This window comes from Anas platyrhynchos, chromosome 7 (genome assembly GCF_047663525.1).
Source record: "Anas platyrhynchos isolate ZD024472 breed Pekin duck chromosome 7, IASCAAS_PekinDuck_T2T, whole genome shotgun sequence".
In the NCBI taxonomy this organism is placed as follows: Eukaryota; Metazoa; Chordata; class Aves; order Anseriformes; family Anatidae; genus Anas; species Anas platyrhynchos.
Genome location: NC_092593.1, coordinates 21,009,317 through 21,029,153, shown reverse-complemented (window position 1 = coordinate 21,029,153; position 19,837 = coordinate 21,009,317). Strand labels below are relative to the sequence as shown.

Here is a 19,837-nt window from a genome sequence, read left to right as displayed (position 1 = left end):
CAACATCTTAGACTTTCTTCCTAGCTCTGACCAGCTCAGCTGTATTTCAAGACAGCTTTGGTATATATGCACCCTTCAAGGCAAAAATGAGAAAAACAATTCTTTCCGTAACTTTCAGTCTTTATCAGCCTACTATAGCAAACAATGCAGATTAATCTCTTGTAAGATCCTGTAGTACTAGCAAGACTTGTTTTAAGCTTTCCCTGTTTATTTTTCTCATCTTTCAATGGTATCTCTACACTGCAAACTCACTCCTCCTCTGACAAAACTGTATCCCCTATCCTTGAATATTTATAACAATAACTTGGAGGAAAACCTAAGGTCTACAGACTTAGAAATCATGATGCACTAAATGCACATCAAATTTCTTGTTAGGGCTAATTCATCTGCATGGAGTGTTAGGATCACACTGCATTACATAAGCTTCTAGTTCCAGTTCATCTGGAGGCAGCTTGAGAGTGCTTGCTACCTTATGAGTAACATGCATCCCAAGGTACTTTAACATATAAATTCTGTAACAGAGAATTAAAGAAATGTACTCTAGCCCAAAGACACAACAAACTTATGATTCATCTTCACTACTCTTGTCCAAAGAAGTTTTCTATGAAGCAGATGACTTTTTTTTTTCTTCTTCACTTCTTGCACTCAATTTATTAAAATCCAGCAAGGTTCCCATAAATACATCTATTTTAGGGCCTAGCACTGTTACGGGCACACATACTTACAAGTTGAAAACCATCTGTATTTCAGTTTCTTGGATAAAGGGATTTGCCATCTTGAAAGCTGGTGGTAGTTTGTAGTTTTAGAGTGATATTAGATGCCCTGACAGAAAGCGATACTGCACTAGTACTGTAAAGTACTACATGTATGAAACCAGAACTCAATCTACCATAAGAACTCAGTTTTCCATTTGGAATCTGTGATTGAAAACTGTTAATTCTTAATTTTGTTAAGAATCAAATCTTAACTTTGCAATGACTTCTTTTTCATCTGCATGCAAGATTTTTAAAATAGGACTGGTGTTTCCTTTAATTAGTATTTGATACAGTATTAATATTCCTATTTATCTTCTACATGCCATATGGATTAAATTCTCATTACTTTTGATCTTAATACTTTTAAAATATGGAAATCAGCAAACAGACAGCCTCTTTAAAGCAGTGTTTGCACACCACATCTATTATTGCCTTGGGCAATAAAAAATATCTGCATTGCTAAAATTCCAGAATTGTGAGGAAATCTTGAAAAATCAGATATTAAACTGATCAATCTAGACAAATTATGTAATGACCAAATGAACTGCAGCCCTTTACTTTCAGATGTATCTAAAAACAACATTAAAAGTGTCAAAGACCATTAGAGAATATGTACTTAAAATGGATCAACAAACTTCATTTCTAGAAGGAGAAGGATGTTTTCACAGATTGATCTAATTCCAGATACAATGCTTTAAAAGAATACAATACTTTTTAAAAAAAAACTTACCTTTAATCTCAGACATTAAAAATACAATTGGTTTTCATGTTTATGGAAGATACTGTTATCTGAATTCAACTCTATTTTTCCAACATGCTAGAACATTGCTCATGAGTAGTTTTGCATGGTCACATATTTCAGTTTATCTGAATAAAGCAGAGAGGAGAAATGTATGGGACTCATCAATATAAAGAACAAGTAAAGAGAATACAAGGAACTGACATCTCTGTTCACATCTCTATGGAATCTCCGATGGCATGGGAAGCATTTGCATTTACTGGTTCAAAAATACTACTCCACGCATTGGTGGAATAGTATTTATGAGTGCCCTAGTCTGAAAACAGAAGCTTATCCTAGTCATTTTACTTTTGGTCTTCCTACAATATACAATAACAAATCTGTAGCAAGGCTTGCTGAATCTCTGTTTATATTATATTGCTGAAGCATATGTCAGAGAGTTTTCAGAAGAAATTAAGAGAAAACATATCTGAAAACAGGCTGTCTCCTTCTATGCTCTGACTGGAAGGTGGAGGGAGGATAGTACGTAGATACATCCACATCCTGTTCCCCAGAGCACTTGTGCACTGCCTGCATGGGGTATCCATCCCCAACCTTTGAGCTTTGGAATATCTGAATCCATTAAGAAATATCTTCTGATTTAAAAACAACAACAATAAACAAACAAACAACAATCATTGATCTTCAGTATCCGAAAGGCATTCTCAGGGAAATTGGGCAGTGCTGGGTCCACTAGTCTCTTTTTTTTTCTTTTTCTTCTTTTTATTGTTTCTGATCTCATCTAAAATGCACTGAGCCCACGGGACCTTCTCCATTGTCTTGACTAAACTCTGAATACAGGCCAGAAGCCTGTCAGCCTGATGTACTTCTAGCACCTTGCTTTATTTTGGTTATTTTAGGAGCCTACAGGACTAAAAATTGGTGTTTATCCAAATGTCATCCAAGACCAAAGGGAAAGCCTAAAATTTGATCATGAGGCCATGTTTGGCAAAGTTAATACCAAACAAAAACTAGAGCCTGAGCTTGTTAATCCTATGGCACAGTGGCGGTGCCTAGACCATGACTTGCCAGGGTGCACACCAAGCAGAAGGTCCACAGCTTGCTTCCAGAGGAGGCAGTGAAAGTTTCCTGACACAAAGAAATCAAGATTTGGCCCTTAATTTGAATGGCGATTTAGTTTAAGACATAGTTCACATCAGTAAATTCTATCAATGACTTTATTTCTTACCATCACCTGGATTGATGAAAGTCCTCAGCTAGAAAATATTGCTATTTTTTACCAGAACAATTTATTCCATCTGGCAAACTGCTTTAAGGACTGCTTTACTGTGATGAGAAGCCTTTCCAGCAAGGAGGTTTGCTGGCATACATCAGTAGAACAGCTATATTTTCAAAGCCTACTAACTGCAGACACAGCCTAGCTGGTGGGTTCTGTGCATGGTAGTTTCTCCCGTGAAGAGACTGCTAACTCTGCTGAAGTAAAGCAGGCTTTTCCTTTAGATTTCCTTTAGATTTCCTCTTGCATAAGACTACAGTAAAAACCACATTTGTTTCACAGAAATCTGCAAGTTGTAGCCATACATACATACCAAAAAGAAAATACATCAGTGCCCTTAAACTTCCAGAAATCTGGTAAGTACTGCAAATGTTATCCTGAAATTCCTATGCAGATAATTTTTTTTCCCTCGCAATTATTTGCAAAGACATCATTACTAGGGCATTACTTATCTAAATAGCAATTGTACATCCATAATTGTCTTTAGGATAACTAGGTAACAGAACATTTTACAAGTAATTTAAATTTCCCTTTTAAGCATCTCAGTGACACTGTAGTGTCATCGGACACTGCAGCACTTAGTTATTGCATCTTTAATGCTTTGTGCACTTCTATCACAATTATTGCACATTACTGTTTCACAACACAAGTAACGTAATATTTTTGTCTTTACCATGAAATATCACATAGAAAAGTTTGTTCCCACCCATGCAGTAGTCTATACCATTCCGATTAATAGTTTAAACTTCAAATTCTAAGCAGTCATTTAAAATCCACATTTTCATCATTTTCACATTGAATGGCCTTATTTAGGCAATGAGTGCTATGGACTTTAAACAAGACATATGAGTAACCACTACTACACGCTAAAGGATTGGGCCCTTGCTTCATCATCAACCTCTGCCTGTAACCGCAGCGTTTGTTATATTCAGGAGGAGGAGATGCTGCAAACAAGCCTGTGAAACTCAGTGTTAAGAAATCAAGGATCTCTTGGCTACTGAACTCACAGCTCTGTTCTCTAGTTAGTTCACAAGCATTTTATATCAAAGGGATGCAAATGTGAAGATCTAGAAATAAAGGAATAGCTTTCAAATTTGAGGCTAAATAAAAAGCCTGACAAGCAATACTTTTAATAATCCGTATCACTTTATACACAATATTCCTTCCTGTAACTTAAACACAGTGCTCCACAGCAAGACTCAAGTTCATTTTCACCTCTGCTCCAGTCGGGAGACTTACTCAGTTCAATGACATAGCACTTAGAGAAACTGCATCAGAGTACCTTATGGAAGCGACCCCATTAAAATAAGTTCATGCAGCTATTACAAGTAAAACTTTGCCTTACCTTCCATTTTTTTCATCACTAGGATCTGGAAACCTCCTGTCTGCCTCCCCATGACACATGGCACATCCACATGAAAATAATCTTGGACTTTCCTATTTCAAGCAGCTTCGCAAGCGCTTTTGCAAGTGCCAGCTGAACTCCGTAGGCTTTGTGTCATGGTAGTAGTCATGCTGAACGGCTTGGTGGGCTATAATTTATTCCAGACACCCGTGGCTGGTCAGTTCTGGTAAGAGCTGAGGCCAACCACTTCCTCATCTCATCTGTGATGTTACGTACCCACGTGGAAACAGATAGAGGGTACTCTGGCAGAGTACAGACTACTTTCATGGGCAACATGAGAGGACAGTTCTCAGAACATCTCACCTTCCTGACCCGCCACCATAGGCCACACATTCTCATGAGAATGTGGCACAATCAGGATATCAAATGACCAAAGTCTATTGTTTAAAACAGTTCAACTGTTTTAGATTAACGATGACTTCTTTTCCTGTGTCCCAGTAAAAAGGGGGCCTTGTTTCAGTTCTAGATCACTCTTGGCAAGTCAGCTGGGAACATGCAGAACACAATGTACACCAGCTTCCAGCACACTGCTGCCTTCCTGCTCTGAGCTTTGTCATCCATTTACATGAAAACAGGCATAGGCCCATCCCACGAAAACTTGTTTTGCTCAGTTTGTTTTTGTTTCAAAAGGTCCTTCAGGGGAAAGAATCTGGTCAAAAATCCAGCAATATTTATTCAAATTGTTTTTATAAAACACACTTGGGGCTCCAATCTGTGGGAGCAGTATTTTTAAATCTTTGTTTTTTTGTTTCTGATTTGTTGTTCTTACTCAATGTTCTGATGTTGGTATGAACAAAGCCAAACAAAAACCCAAGCATTAGTTTAACTAATGTAAACCAGATACAATGGGCTAGATTTATAGACCAGCCATGCTTATTCGTGGTGTAGCATGAGGATGCATGATGAAGTCAAGTATAATAGGCCTAATTTACAGTTGCCCTGAGGCCCCTTCAGAGAACACCCCTAGCACAGAAGGCCTGTTTGCTGCATGCAAAGCCATCTCTGTGTCTTTGCTCCTACTTGTCCCAGGATAGGAAGCACACTAAGGTAGGGCAGTACAAACCTGAAAAAAAAAAGCCACTAGGGTAAAAGGCTGCAGGATGCATGAAAAAAAATCCCTTTTCACCTATAATCTCTCATTTTCCCTAGTTTCAGCCACTGATACTGAAGTGGGGAAACCTATGCAGGCACAGGCACATCCTTCCCTGCTACACCCTTTCCAGAGGTTACAGGAGGCATTTTATACGCACCAGCCCAGCGCCTGCAATGCTCCAGTTAGCTTGCACATGGAAAGGTAGACGTGGCCGCTTTTACAGGCAGATTCAGCTCTTCTGTCGATCATAGGTACCAGTCAGAATTTTCAGAAGAACTCAGCTACCTCTTTAGCATCTAAATTAGTAGGCAGGTTCCCAAGGCAAATTTTGAAAATCTCCCCAGGAATGCATGGCCATTTAGGGCGTCACTGAATGCTTTGGAAAATGTAGTTCTATTTTGCCCCAGAAAAAGACTTTTTGGAAACTCTTAATAAGCTGGCCAGAAGTTCTACTGAAGCCGTATCCCATAATGTTTATGCTCCTCCAGTCAAAACAAATTTACTTATACCCTTCAGGAGAAATTCAGTACTTCCATGATAGAGAACCTCTCCTAACCTCCTTTGGCTCAGTTTTACCCCCACACATCACTTTAAGCATGTTTGCTGTTCTGGGTGTGTTCTGTTGCCTTGAAGAGCAATAACATGAGCATTTGTACACCTTCACGGGGCTGTAGGGAACATGTGTGAGGCAGGAACTAATTTTTCTAACTGCAGTGAAAGGAACTGCAAATCCAAAGACAGCCAATAGTGTTCTTATTCCTGACAGATTTATTTGGCGTATTTGTTTGACAATATCAAGGGAATATGCATGACATCTAACACTTATTTTATTTTTTACCAGGGCACAAATGAGAACACAATGTCTTCTTCCAAAGTCTTATTATATTATTACTTGGTTAGTTACAGGCTATAACCAGAGACAAAACTGAGGGACGCTTTCTTTCAGCAAGAAGGGATAAAACCACTATGCTTGCAATGGCTTGGATCTTGATGACACACTGATAAAGACTGTCCTTAAATACTGATCTTAAATTGTCTGCCGACTTGAAGAGTAAATCATGCCCTAATTCTCTGAAGCAACTATCAATTCAGCTGAAAGCTGTTCTTCTTAAAGAAGCATGTCCAAAAACCATGGCATATCTTCACAGAATCACAGAATTTCTAGGTTGGAAGAAACCTCAAGATCATCGAGTCCAACCTCTGACCTAACACTAACAGTCCCCACTAAACCATATCCCTAAGCTCTACATCTAAACGTCTTTTAAAGACTTCCAGGGATGGTGACTCCACTTCCCTGGGCAGCCTGTTCCAATGTCTAACAACCCTTTCGGTAAAGAAGTTCTTCCTAATATCCAACCTAAAACTCCCCTGGCGCAACTTAAGCCCATTCCCCCTCGTCCTGTCACCAGGCATATGGGAGAACAGGCCAACCCCCACCTCGCTACAGCCTCCTTTAAGGTACCTGTAGAGAGCAATAAGGTCGCCCCTGAGCCTCCTTTTCTCCAGGCTGAACAAGCCCAGCTCCCTCAGCCGCTCCTCAAAGGACTTGTTCTCCAGGCCCCTCACCAGCTTTGTCGCCCTTCTCTGGACCCGCTCAAGCACCTCCATGTCCTTCTTGTAGCGAGGGGCCCAAAACTGAACACAGTACTCGAGGTGCGGCCTCACCAGAGCCGAGTACAGGGGGACGATCACCTCCCTAGCCCTGCTGGTCACACAGTTTCTGATACAAGCCAGGATGCCGTTGGCCTTCTTGGCCACCTGAGCACACTGCTGGCTCATATTCAGCCGACTGTCCACCATCACTCCCAGGTCCTTCTCTGCCTGGCAGCTCTCCAACCACTCATCTCCCAGCCTGTAGCTCTGCTTGGGGTTATTGCGCCCCAGGTGCAGAACCCGGCACTTGGCCTTGTTGAACTTCATGCAGTTGGCCTCAGCCCATCGGTGCAGCCTATCCAGATTCTCCTGCAGAGCCTTCCTAATCTTGCTCTGCTTCAGATGACCCTGCACAGTCACAGACTTCTGGAAGAAATAACTAACCACCACAAGAAGCTATAGAGCAGCATGAACTTGACTCAGAACTCTGGCCAGTACATTTGGAAAGGTAGATGAGGTGCAGAAACAGTCCTAGGTCAACAAATTCAAAACAGTCCTAGGTTAATAAATTCAAGTCAGACTCTCAACAACCCTAAATTACAAAATGTTAATGTCTCACTTAGGTCCAACCTTGAATAAAAAGACAGGTGTAAACAGCTGGAAAAAAACACCCTTATGTAAGGAAATAAAAGAGAAGAAAAGGACTGAAGGTTTTTTTTTTTCAAAGATGAAAACTGCCCAAAAGCTAAGCTTGACTCATTTAAAACCAAACAACCGAACTGTTAAACTTGTGCTCACAATGACCCCTCCTGTAATCCATGAAGCAAATTATGTCATAATTTGACCCAGCATGCATTAACAGTTTAATAGTGATTTATTTAGATCCTGCAGAGATCATTACAATTTTTAGAAATATGACTGCCAAAAGTAGAAGGCATTATAGCTATATGATTGTACTGGAGGGGACAGTGAAACACAGAATGTATGACTGTAAATGTTAGAGGTCCAGTGGGGGTAATCTCAGTTTCTCCTGTCTCAGGTAACTTTTGGAATATTATTCTAAAGCTGAGTGAATTGCTTAACTGACTCTGCTATTTGGAGTCTCATGCTTTATCTTGTCTCATTTCTTGATGTGGTATTATGTATGGACATATTTGTCCTCTGTTTTTTCATGTGTTTTGGATAGCCTTCAAAACTCATAAATAAGAAATGAAAAATGGTCACTGAATGAATGGTTGTATTCCACAAGGGAAATTTTCCCTTATTTCATCTAATCTGTTCTTTATTTTCAAAGATTTTGGACTAGTTATTGATCCAGTCTTTTAGAGACACACAATTCATAAGCATAAAGAATAACTATGTTACAAATAATGATGCATTAATATGGGCACTAATGCATAGGAAGTAGTTTAATAAGTATTGATTATCCTTCAGAAATTTTTTGCCTTTCAAGGGACAGCATGAAGCATACCTTTCCTACGCCAACAAAGTAATGTACTCCTTTCAAATGCTCTAAAGCTTTTCTGACTGTGTTTATTTTGTGGATGTGATGAGGAGAGGGAGTTTTGTGAATTTAAGTGTTTTTCCTCAATGTGTGTCATGACTGGCTTGTTCTGTATGGCACTACCATGTAGGCAATCTTAAAAAAAAATTACAAAAAATTAAAAACCTTAAAGCTACAATTTGCTTATGATGCTGAAACATGGTAATAAAAATCCCACTTCATCTTCAGTGCTGTGAGACATCTCTGCTTTGTCTCCCTGTGTTGACCACTGTCACCAGTGAAGGTTTCAGAATAGATTACAGCTTGCAAATGAAAATATCTACTGACTACTCATGTGAAATTCCATTTTTCTAAAGTTGTTAAACTCCTGATACGAAGGTGAGAAATTCACTCTTTTCAAGCTGTAAATGAATGATCAAAAAGGCACAAAGAGTGACCCTTGATACAACAGAAAACTGTTTGCTATAAACTCTACCCAACAGCTGTTCTGAATATCATTGCAAGGGGCAGACCCTTACGAGGAGGTTAAAAACATTAGTACTTCCAATTTTTCAGTTTCCTATGAATGAAAAAAATACTTGGAAGCACATGGACAACAACAGATGAAAGGAATTGATATCACTTTATCTCTAAGTTTGATGAGCAAAACATGAGGGGTGGCCTCAAACTGGAATCTTGTATCTGTACCCCTTTGGGACACTGGAAGCAGATCTGAACTTTATTCAGCTGTTTCTGAAAAGAAATCAACAGCTCAAAATTTTTTGTTACACAAATATCTTTTACCTATTTTTAGCTATAGCAGCTGTTTGTTTTGAAATTTTAATACAACACTCATAGGCTGGTACTCAAATTAGTTCACAGGTTTTTTGCAGAGCTGCAGCAAACTTTTTTTTTTTTTTTCAAATAAGCCTTTCAAAACCCACAAGCTTACTGTTATTCATTTGAAAGTCATACTCTTTATCATAACTAAGAATATGCAATAAAGAACAGCATTAAAAGAATATAAAAAAAAACAATTGCACCACTTTGCTGGAGGGCATTTTTGGTGTTTGCAAACCCCAGTACGACAGAAGGAGGCTGGAACAATGCAATAGTTTTTCCCTCATTCTGAATGTGACTTGCGTGTGTGCACAAGGCAAAAACAAGCACACCGGTGAGAGGGAGTCCCAACAACAGCACACCCACAAAGACACAGCCAAAGACCTGAAGACTTACTTCCTAGCCTATAGAGAAAACTAGCTGCAATTGAAGGTGGAGAACTTGTATAGTTCTCCAACTTTAATTCTAGGCAATCACATGTATTCTGTTTGATTCCTAACAAAAATGTGTGTCAGATGGGACAAGTCTTTCATTGGTACTCCTGATGCTGTTCAGCCATTTGACTTTCCTCTCCATCCTCCCCTTCAGACTTAGCCCAGACTAATACGACAAGCAAGAGGCAATACTTAGTAATTATATAGGGCCCTTCTCATGCTGTTTATTGCTTATGCTTGCACTTCTACACAAAATAGTCTGATTTCTAACAGGCAGGACAAACCTTAGAGACAAAGAATTGGTACTAAGACATTTTTAGAAAGAGAAATACTAGAATTCATCAAACTGCTCTTTCCATATATGTTATAACAAAGATACATTTGTTTCCTGCCTGAGCCCATGTAGAAAAGCAGCTTCTTGTTCCCATATTGGCAGCAATAGCAATTCTTCCTGGTTTTGGTGTTCTTATCTTCCCTTAGGGGAAAGGTGTTATAAGCAGGAAAGGTGGGAGTGTGGCTTTCTATTTCTGGTGTACTGCCAATGTCAGCCAATGCACAAGCACAACTGGCTCTCAGTAATTCTCTCTATATGCAAGAAAGATCCTTAAGAAAGATTATCCTTGCCTGGGGGACAGAAATGAGCTCTACAAGCTAGTAATTACTGCTACAAGGTACTATTTGCTATTGCTATATTCAACTTAACCATTAAATCAACTGAGGTCATACGCGAGAGAACTAAAATGTGGAACACTTTTAATGATGGAGAACAAAGGAACGCAATCACTGTCAGGAGCAGAGCTGAGTCACAATAAATAAGTGATGCAAGATAATTTCTTTCCACCCAAATATTTCATCACCAGTTAATGATTTATTGAACACAATACCTATTGATCAAACAGTATCTGCGAATAACTTGTATCTCCAGATATTCACACAAGTTGTGGCAAATATTTTGTCTCATCTATCCTTTACTTGTCAGAGGTATTATTTTACTCATTTACACCTATCAGCCATACTAATTGTATACTATGGTTTGGATTTCCATCCACTAGGACAATTACCCAGACTAGAATGCCGAAAAAAATACAAACATATGCAAAGTATGTAAGATTTTGAAATTAAAAAAAAAAAATCAGAAATAAATTTATGGGGCTTTCACAGGTTTCCCATACTACCCCATACAGCAGGTGAACTGTAGCTTGTGTCAGAAAGACAGTGCTAGACATCATGTGTTAAAGGGAGAAACTGATCCCTTACTAAAATCTGTTTTTGTGGCACAATATTATTTTGTATACTATTTAATTTTATTAAATATATCATATTCCTTACTATTTTCATATTTTTCAATGAGAGACATACTTGTTCTCTTTTTATTGCAAGTGAACTGAATTTCAACATATTATAGAACTAACAGTGAGACCAGTGGTCTCTGGAGAACTTTTTATATGTGCAGTTTATTTCTGCATTTTACTTGCATCTTATTTTATTGCTCACCTTTGATACTAATCAGTCATGGCTGCAGGTCAAATCTTTTTGCAACGGAAGCAATCACAATAACCAATCCAGAAGTAAACCAGTCTATAATGAAATTCACTGCCTAGGGCTAAACACAGAGCTAACATGTGTTTAACAAATCAAGGCTTGTATTTATCACTTGTCACTGTTTGTGTCTTTGTCTATTGGAGGAAAAAAAAAAAAGTACAACAATTAAGAAGCAGGAGCAAAGAGAAACTTAGGAACAGCACAATTTCTTTTCAGACTTGTTGTGCTGTTACTTCGGCAGAATGCAGTCTGCAAATCATGAGTAGAAAAAGGTTTAACAGAGCATCTGTGAGTTCAGAACACAAACGTCATCAGTACAAGTCATAGCTGAAAACTCTGCATATGACAGAGAGAAGTTCAACTGACTAAATTTAAGTTTTGGAGCCAGATTTTCTGAATCCACACTTGAACTACATATTGAGAGACTGAAATACTACAACAGAGGTACTGTGATTCTCACACCAATGGCCAATGAAGCTAACTGACTCCTACACAGTAGAAATGCAGAAAGACGAAACTCAGGCTTTCCATGGGATGGGCAGGTGATGTTCCCTCATGGGGCCTCCTGCAGGGTTCCACCATAAGCAGTGCAGTGCACAATAATAGCCTTACTTGCACCAACAAAATCTATCTGCAAAAATTGCAGCCTCACTACTCTGGAAGGATTTTTATAATTTCTAATAATGATAGAAACAATAATGATTTTTTGAGACAGCTTTATTTTCAAGCCTATTTTCTCAAGAGATATCCTAAAAATATCCTTTCTTTCATATGACTTTTGCTTATGCCCTTTTTAAAGGCAAAATGAGCGACTTGCAAATGTGATTTCTATTTACTACATCCAAAGCCCAGCATACATCTTACTGTTGAAGAGGTCAGTAAACTGCCGATACTTGATCTTTAAGGGGAAAAAAGAAAAAGAAGCTACTTTTTGTCTGGCTCATGCCAGTCAGATTTTGGCTCATAAGCAGCAAGACACTACTGTGGCAAGATCCTTTCAATGGAAATTCATTATACAACATACCTCATTAGCAACTCTTCTGCCTGAGGCTTCAGCTGCAACACGACTAATAGTAATTCCTCAGCTATAGTGTGGTATATGATAGGAGAATACTATGGAGATCTCATAGTCCTCATACATAGTCATACAAGCTCAGTGCCATCAGATCATACTATATGATGCTACTTTGGCTTCTTCAGTGATTCTTGTAACGTTCAGACTGTCCCATGCTCTTCATAATCCCCCAGAACACTAAATACCAAATATGCAGGGAATTTTTCATGTTTATTATAACCAAGAGACCCGATTCCACTCACTGTTATGATAGTACTGACTACAGTCAAGTTTTTCATGATTTACATTCCTTCAGTGTAAAATTAGTCTCAGTGGGGGGCTTAAAAATGATGAAATGAAACTCCTGATTGTATGACCCAAAATAATTCTAAATAGATTATAAATTCTTTCACGTAAAATCTATCATTCTGAAATTAATGACATCTATGTACCAGTATCTTATCATTTGCCAATGACAACTAGTTGAAAGTCTAGGCAACGTTTCACACTATACGACGGAACAGTGGTTTTGGTTTTCATGTAGATACGAAGGTTGGCTGTAAGGGAATCAAATAGGAAGCTGTTACACAGAGAAAAATGGCTGAATGCCTTGGGCTGATCTCTCAGTTGCACAAAGTGGCTTCCTTAGTTGCAAGACATACAGGTCTTGATACCACTTCTTGTGTGAAATATTGCCTGATCTTTATCACAATACCTATTCTGGTCAGGCTGGAATATTGTCTGTCTATGAATCAAAGCATTAAAAGTGACCCCACTACCAAATTACTAATGACTATTGCATTGCCATTGCTGTTATCTTTTTTAAAACAAAGCACAAATAGGAATTACAGGAGATTACAGTTAAAATTATACTACAACATTAAATTACTATGTAGAATAGGATAAATTCCCTATATTTAAGCACATTTCACGTGCAAGTGGAAGACATCAAATCAAGACTGTATGCTAGAGCTGAGACTGAGGCAGCTTAAAGAGTATTTACAGTAACAAAGTCTGACTCAAAGAAAATTCTACTCTGAAGCAAAGACCAGTCACCTGAGTATAATCACTTGAATTGGGTGTGATTCTGTAATTCATTTTGAGCTCTGTATTGCTACAGCTATAGAAGACAACGCACATGTATCTATAATTGGTATAGCTTGCATATTAACACTGTTTTGCTGCAAAGGCAAAATATGGAATATCTGAATCATTGTTTATATGTTAGTGAATATTATTACATACAATTTCCAGTAAATACAACTTCAACAATATGCAAGTATACCATAATGAGCTGCACGTCTTTTTTCTCAGTACAAACAAGTTCTAAAGGCTTTCCAAGGAAATATATTTTCATTCACCTTCTGAGATATCTCTTTAAATTTATATTCAGATCTTTAACATTACTTTACAGAATGTTAAAAAAATGACAATAGAAAGTATCTGAAATCAATTTACTAGTAATGTTAAGCAAGATATTTGCAAAACGCTTAAACATGTTTTTAATTAGTTTCTTCATGTTTAAGATCTCATGAACACTGATTCAAGAAAACATTTACCTGACTATCTTAAGAATGCAGATAAATTCTATGAAATTTATTTTGTTGATTAAGTGGATTTCCTGAAACAATTGCACCAGTGCCTCTTAAAATTACTGCAAAAGTGTAACCAGCTATAGCAACTGCTGGTGTTGTTATGCTTATGCTTTTAAAACATGCTACCAAGTATGAGTTAGGACTTGGTACCACATGGTAGAGACAAGGACGGCTTTGGTTAACCACAGCATGAACTCCTCTGTTAATCAGAAATAGATGGCACAATTAAAACAATAACTGCTTGCTAACTGGAATAGCTAACAATATCTTAGTTAAGGCTAAATTATTTCCCAATTTAAAACAATAAAATTTTAATTTTAATTTAATTTAAAACATTAGGACTGGTGTCCTACCTGTGAGCAGAAGTACTGTGGAAGGGCTCATTACTTGTTTGAGACCAACACTGCAGGTAATCTTGTTATTACTCTTAAAATCACCTCTTCCTTGCACTGCTGTTTTCACAATCTTGTTTTTGGTCTATAAAATGACTTAAAAAATGTCGCATATGGTCACATTCATTCATTCATTTCAAACAATTCTGAGGTGACAAGTGTCCTCATCCCTTGGGCTCTGCTCAGAAGAATTTTTGTGCTTTCAGAAAAAGAATTTGCATGATCAAGTAGTCCGATTCTACTTGCTTTGGAAATCTGATCGTGCCCAATAAATAAGGATTTCATTTTCTCTCTGGCAGATCTGTCAGTTATCAGAAGAAATCAAGGTTTGTATTTACACACAAAGAGAAGTAGATGCATTTTTAATTTAGACAACTTATTTTAAATTAAGGAAAGCAACAAAGGACTTTCAAAGGCAACACAACACAACACCTTTGGCTATCACACAGAACCCTTCTGCCTCCCCAGAAATATTTGTCTCTTCATCTTCTTTAAAGAGACAATACACAGCAAAACAATTCAGAAAAACAAGATGGAATAGGGGGATATTTTCTGAAAATGTTTCATGGACTAAGTTTCAGCAAGACTGTGGTCCTGAAAGAATGAAAGCTGATCACTTGTTTAAAACTGAAATTAAGCTCTAGCAACTAATGAACTGATAATGAATTTCCTGTTTAGGATGATGAACCTGTAAGTATCACCTCTGTGATGACAACAACAGAATAAACTTTGGGGGAGTAATCTCCCATGCACACAACACTCCTTACTAAACTTGTCTACAGTACTGTCTAAGGTGGGCAGCAGCCTTCTTCCCTGTCAAGCAATAACTTAGCACATTTGATTATATACTTGTATACTTGTCCTCCACCAGTGCAAGAAACAGTGATTATCTTCACGTTTCTTCAAACCCAACTCAGCTACATTCACTAAACTGCATTTGATGATTGCTTTACCAGAAAAGGAGGGGAAAAAAAAAAAAAGAGCAAAATTAAAAATAAACATGCTAACTCTTAATTTCCAATAGTTTTGAAAGTATGAAAGATTAAGAAATATAAAATCAAAGGGCATATTACATATTCTGACTTTTACAACTACAGTACAAGTTTCACTACCTCAGCTTCAGAATGGGGCTGGGGATGCTGCAGATTGCATAATTCAGAACATCTCAGAACCCTGGCAAACTTCTCCGCCTCTCAAACTTTCAACACTGCAGATAAAAGTGTGCAAAACACAATTTAAACGTCATCAGCAGACATATCCTGTTCTCCCACGAGTGAACATGGCCAGAGACTTTTATGTTCTCACTTGTTTAAAATGTCTGTGTTAGCATTAAGAGTTATGTCATCCTCTGGTCAATGTGGAGGTAGTGTTAGCTTTTTATGAACCTGTTGCATTTTCATTTAGGAAAATACCAGTTGTATTTACTTTTGAGTCAAAGTTACACTGGTCAGCTCCTTATGAAGCACCTGTTTCTCATTAACTATTTCAAACATTCTCACTACTTATTCTAAGAGAATATTGCTACTTGGCCTCTGGAGATTATGTCTGTATTGTTTTCATTCTTCTTCTACAAACTTTTTGTGACTAGAATGTTGCATTTCAGGGTTGTTAGCATTGACTGGACTCCCCTTTCCATCCTAACAAAAAAGGATAACAACAGGCAGAGTGTGTCACATCAAAGACACTGGATAGACTCCTTGGCTTTGCTACTAGCACTTCCCCAGCACCCTAGCAGAAATTTCTGAGCAGAGCAGAGCCAGGTCCTGCATTAGTCTACTTAATAAATACATTCATAAATACAGAAATGTGTCAACTTGTAAAAAGTATTTTCTCTCTTTTGTATTCTGTTTCCCTTCAATTGCACTAGAGCTTCACTCTAATGAGGCCTTAAGACAAGTGAGCTGCCTATCCTCCATTTTGTGCTTAAGCCTAGATACAAAGACTCCCTTCTTCAGCAAACATCAACACTGCTTCAGAACTGCGTCACAGACCAGTACAGAACCCTATCACAGTCTTTTTTTCTGTTTGTCTCTGTGCTCCAGGTCCATAGCACTACCAGCACAATGACAGAATAGTTCTGACTGCAGTGAAGCTTAAGAAGAATTCAAGATGAATGTGTAACATTGCAGAGTAAGGTTTCATTATGAAAACTAACAGTTTCCTCATTCTTTGGACCACCTAGTGGACAGCTTTTTGCTTTGTGAAGTACAGCTTATGTAGTAGAGTCCTATGTTATAAAATCCATGTATTGTATACATGTTCTTATTCCAAAAGGAATGTTTGAAATTTCCTATTTCACTTCATTTTCACAACAGGTCTAAAAATATTCTGTGCTTAAAAGTATACCTCATGCACAAAGACTGAATACAGATTGAGTAGGGCATCTGAATTTCTGAATGCAAACTGTGATTTTAAAAAGAAGTTGGTATTCTTCAGCAGGTTTACCTCCTCAACAGTCATTCATGGAAGCTGGTTTATAGGATCATCTATCTGAATTTCTTAATGCTTAACTGAGAAATTCTTTAATGCTTAGTCTTTTATGTGTACATGTTTCTTAAATCGTTCAGAAGAATTTTGTCTTTCTCTCTTTTTTTCAACTTGTATTCTTCTACCACTTCACATTTTCTGAAGTCTCTCTGAATTACTGGCAATGGCTCTGAATGAGATGCTTGCTAAGGGTGTAATTCTGCCAATTTTACTCTAATTGTTTTACTTCAGATACGATGTCACTGATTTCAAGAAGACTAGTTGCAGGATAACATACAATGCCCGTTGAGAGTAAGGATGACAGATTTGGGCCTTGACTGCCTTTCTCAAGAGGTTTGCTGCAATGAAGATATTTTGTTTGACAGGTTTATTGTTTAACATGCAATAATTTAAGATTCTAATGCACACATCCCCTGAAGTCCCACACTATGGATTCAAAAACCCATACAGAATGAAATGAGTGAAGAGAATATAATGTATTTCTCAAAGTGCTGTGTTTATGTGCAACTCTGTTTTTAGTGTGGAAAACATTATTCCTGTGTAGAAGACTAACAACATTGAATTTACATTATTTCCTATAACAGAAGGGTCTCCATACATATATCTGTCTTCTTAACTTAATTTTGTAAATTGTTTAGCTGAACTCTGTAAAACCTAAACACATTAATTTGCAGGATTAGGTCCCAAGTATTCAGATAAATATTTGTAGACTAACAAGATGAAAGGTGTCTCATTAAATATATAAATAGAAATGCTTATATATGACACAAGATTATGAACAATTCATTTTTAATAGTAACCTGGAAGTTCATGTATTATCATTTATATGTTGACAATAGATAGAGGTATCACTTATTGATCTACTTCATCTTAAATTGTGGACTGTATTCTGTGATACAGTATTAAATTCAGGGATTTTGCAAGCACTAAATAACTACAGTGACATAGAAGAATATTTTGATAGGTATTGATTTCCTGGAATAAAAGTCATATCAGCTAAAACTCAAAAAAATGTCATAATACTTAAAAAGTTTTTAAACTGATGCTGACCATGGCAAAAATAACGTGTCAGCAAATAAAATAGAAACCACATTGCACAGATTTTAGAATTATTGCAGATGTTCCTGTGTTGCTGACTGAATCATTGTGAGTGTAAACAAACAAGTTGTCTTTCATTCTGCCAAACATAAGAGATTTCATTACTGTCTTCCACTTTTGAGGCTGGAAGGCAAAGGAAAGCTGAAGCTCTCAAAAGCCAATTTCATTTCATTAAAAAGGTATTTCAAGATTATTAACCACATTTTTAGTAGAAACTGTCTTTTAAAAATCTCTATACTTCTGCCTCTGTAATTCAGGTATTTAAGGCTTTTTTATATTTCCAGTTTGAAAACATGTAGAAGTTAGTTAGTTCCTTTATGTTTCCTGCCTTCCAAGGGATTGTTAAAAGACCTCATGAATACATAAAGCAATTCACATGCTGACAACATGTATTTTACAGATAGTAAACAAAAAATCATGGTTACACTGGTATTTTTCTTACCTCCTTTTTTAGGGGATCTCAAGGGACGTGACAACTGATGGTCTGCAACTGCCTGGGATTGGCTAATTGACTGTGAGTCATTCATTTTGAATGATTTTTTTACAATAAACGGAGAAGCAGAAATCTCATTCAAATCCTTCTGGAATAAAGAAAGCTTTTTTAGGCATTCAAGAAATGAATTGATTTCACTCTGCCACGATAACTTATAGTTGTGATATCACAGAGAGCAACTTCATATTTTTTACAGCTCCAATAAATGACTAATGCTAGATTAAGGTTACACAAAATTCTTGTGGCTTTCAGCAGCACTGATTTAGCATCCACGTCACAAACATTTGTTTACTTTTTACCATTTAACTTATTTATCCCCTCTCCTCATGCAGGTAAATCATAGCATGCACTGCATGCTGATTTCCTCTCATAGTTAATTTGTATCTTTAGAAAAAAAAAAAAGCTATAGGAAGGTATTAATCTGCTTAACATTTCTAAGTACATCATCCAAGGGATTTTGTTTTTTTAATCTTACATATGCTCAGCAGAGTTACTGGCAAAAACTGTACATTTTCTCCATTTCATCCTTTCAACATCAAATGGTAAGCAGCAAAAATTGGATCAGACTTCAAAGACTATGCTGTGCTCCAAGTCACAGAGCGACTCCTCCATTTCACATATTGAATTCGAGCAGGATATCAAAGTGCTACCAAAGAACCTCAGGTCCTTACTAAAAAAGAGGCTCTAACATCTGTAGAAAGTGAAGTGCACAGACAAATCACCTCAGGGAGCAGCTAGCATTTATTCTCAGCAGCAAATTTCCAGCCTTTTGATTCTCTTATTCGCTGTACCTCCCTGTCTTTCTACAGAACTAAAGTTCTTAGCAAGCAGGCTTTTGTCTCAAAGACTTCAAAACATCACTAACGGTTTCATGTTCAGCTGGCTATGCCAAGCAGCCATGAACACACTGCAGAACTGTGGACTCAGGAATTTGAAGTTACAATGCAATGTTGGTTTAGAATACAAACTTAGTAGTACCTTTTTTGTTTGTTTGTCAAGAAAATCAGGCACCACAGGAGAAGACTGGTTATTGGTTTGCTGCCTAAAAACAAAGAAAAATAAAATATGTAGTTTAAATACTGTAATTTCTTCACTCTTGTAAAAGGCTTACAGGCACACACATTTTTGATGCTTTTCCTTTTTTCCCCATCCCTAATTTCTAAATATGCACATATGATCAATTCAGAGAAAACACAGACCAGTCCCATTTCCTTCTGTAAGGAAGTGCATGTCATTAAACACAGTAACTGGCTACGAGCAATCTATTTGACATTAAAAAATTGTGGATATGTGCATACGTGTAAAATGAGTTTATGAGAATTCTATGAAATTGGAGTAATTTATTAAAATTAATTTGACAAGATTTTACATGAAACATTTTTTTTCTTCCAGAGTCTGTGAAAAGCTGTTTTCACAGAAAAAAATCAAACTTGGGCACTCAGAAAATGTGACACAGGAGGAAGAGGAGAGATGCATGGCTTTGTGATTTTTAGACATTTGGATTAAGCACAGAGCAAGGAGTAAGAGTTCTTAGATGAACTTGGTCTGCATTTTTATT

At 37.3% G+C, this 19,837-nt stretch overlaps 1 protein-coding gene across 3 annotated transcripts in view; it reads right to left on the bottom strand.

The window, feature by feature from the left end:
* The window catches only part of MYO3B (myosin IIIB), a 197,205-nt gene that overhangs the window by 22,837 nt on the left and 154,531 nt on the right, over positions 1-19,837 (bottom strand). For all 3 annotated transcript variants that reach the window (XM_027462191.3, XM_027462192.3, XM_072040919.1), the window contains 2 exons: positions 19,258-19,321; positions 18,229-18,367 (listed from right to left, as the gene is read on the bottom strand). In XM_027462191.3, the coding sequence (XP_027317992.1) occupies positions 18,229-18,367; positions 19,258-19,321 (203 nt within the window). The remainder of the gene's footprint in view (positions 1-18,228; positions 18,368-19,257; positions 19,322-19,837) is intronic.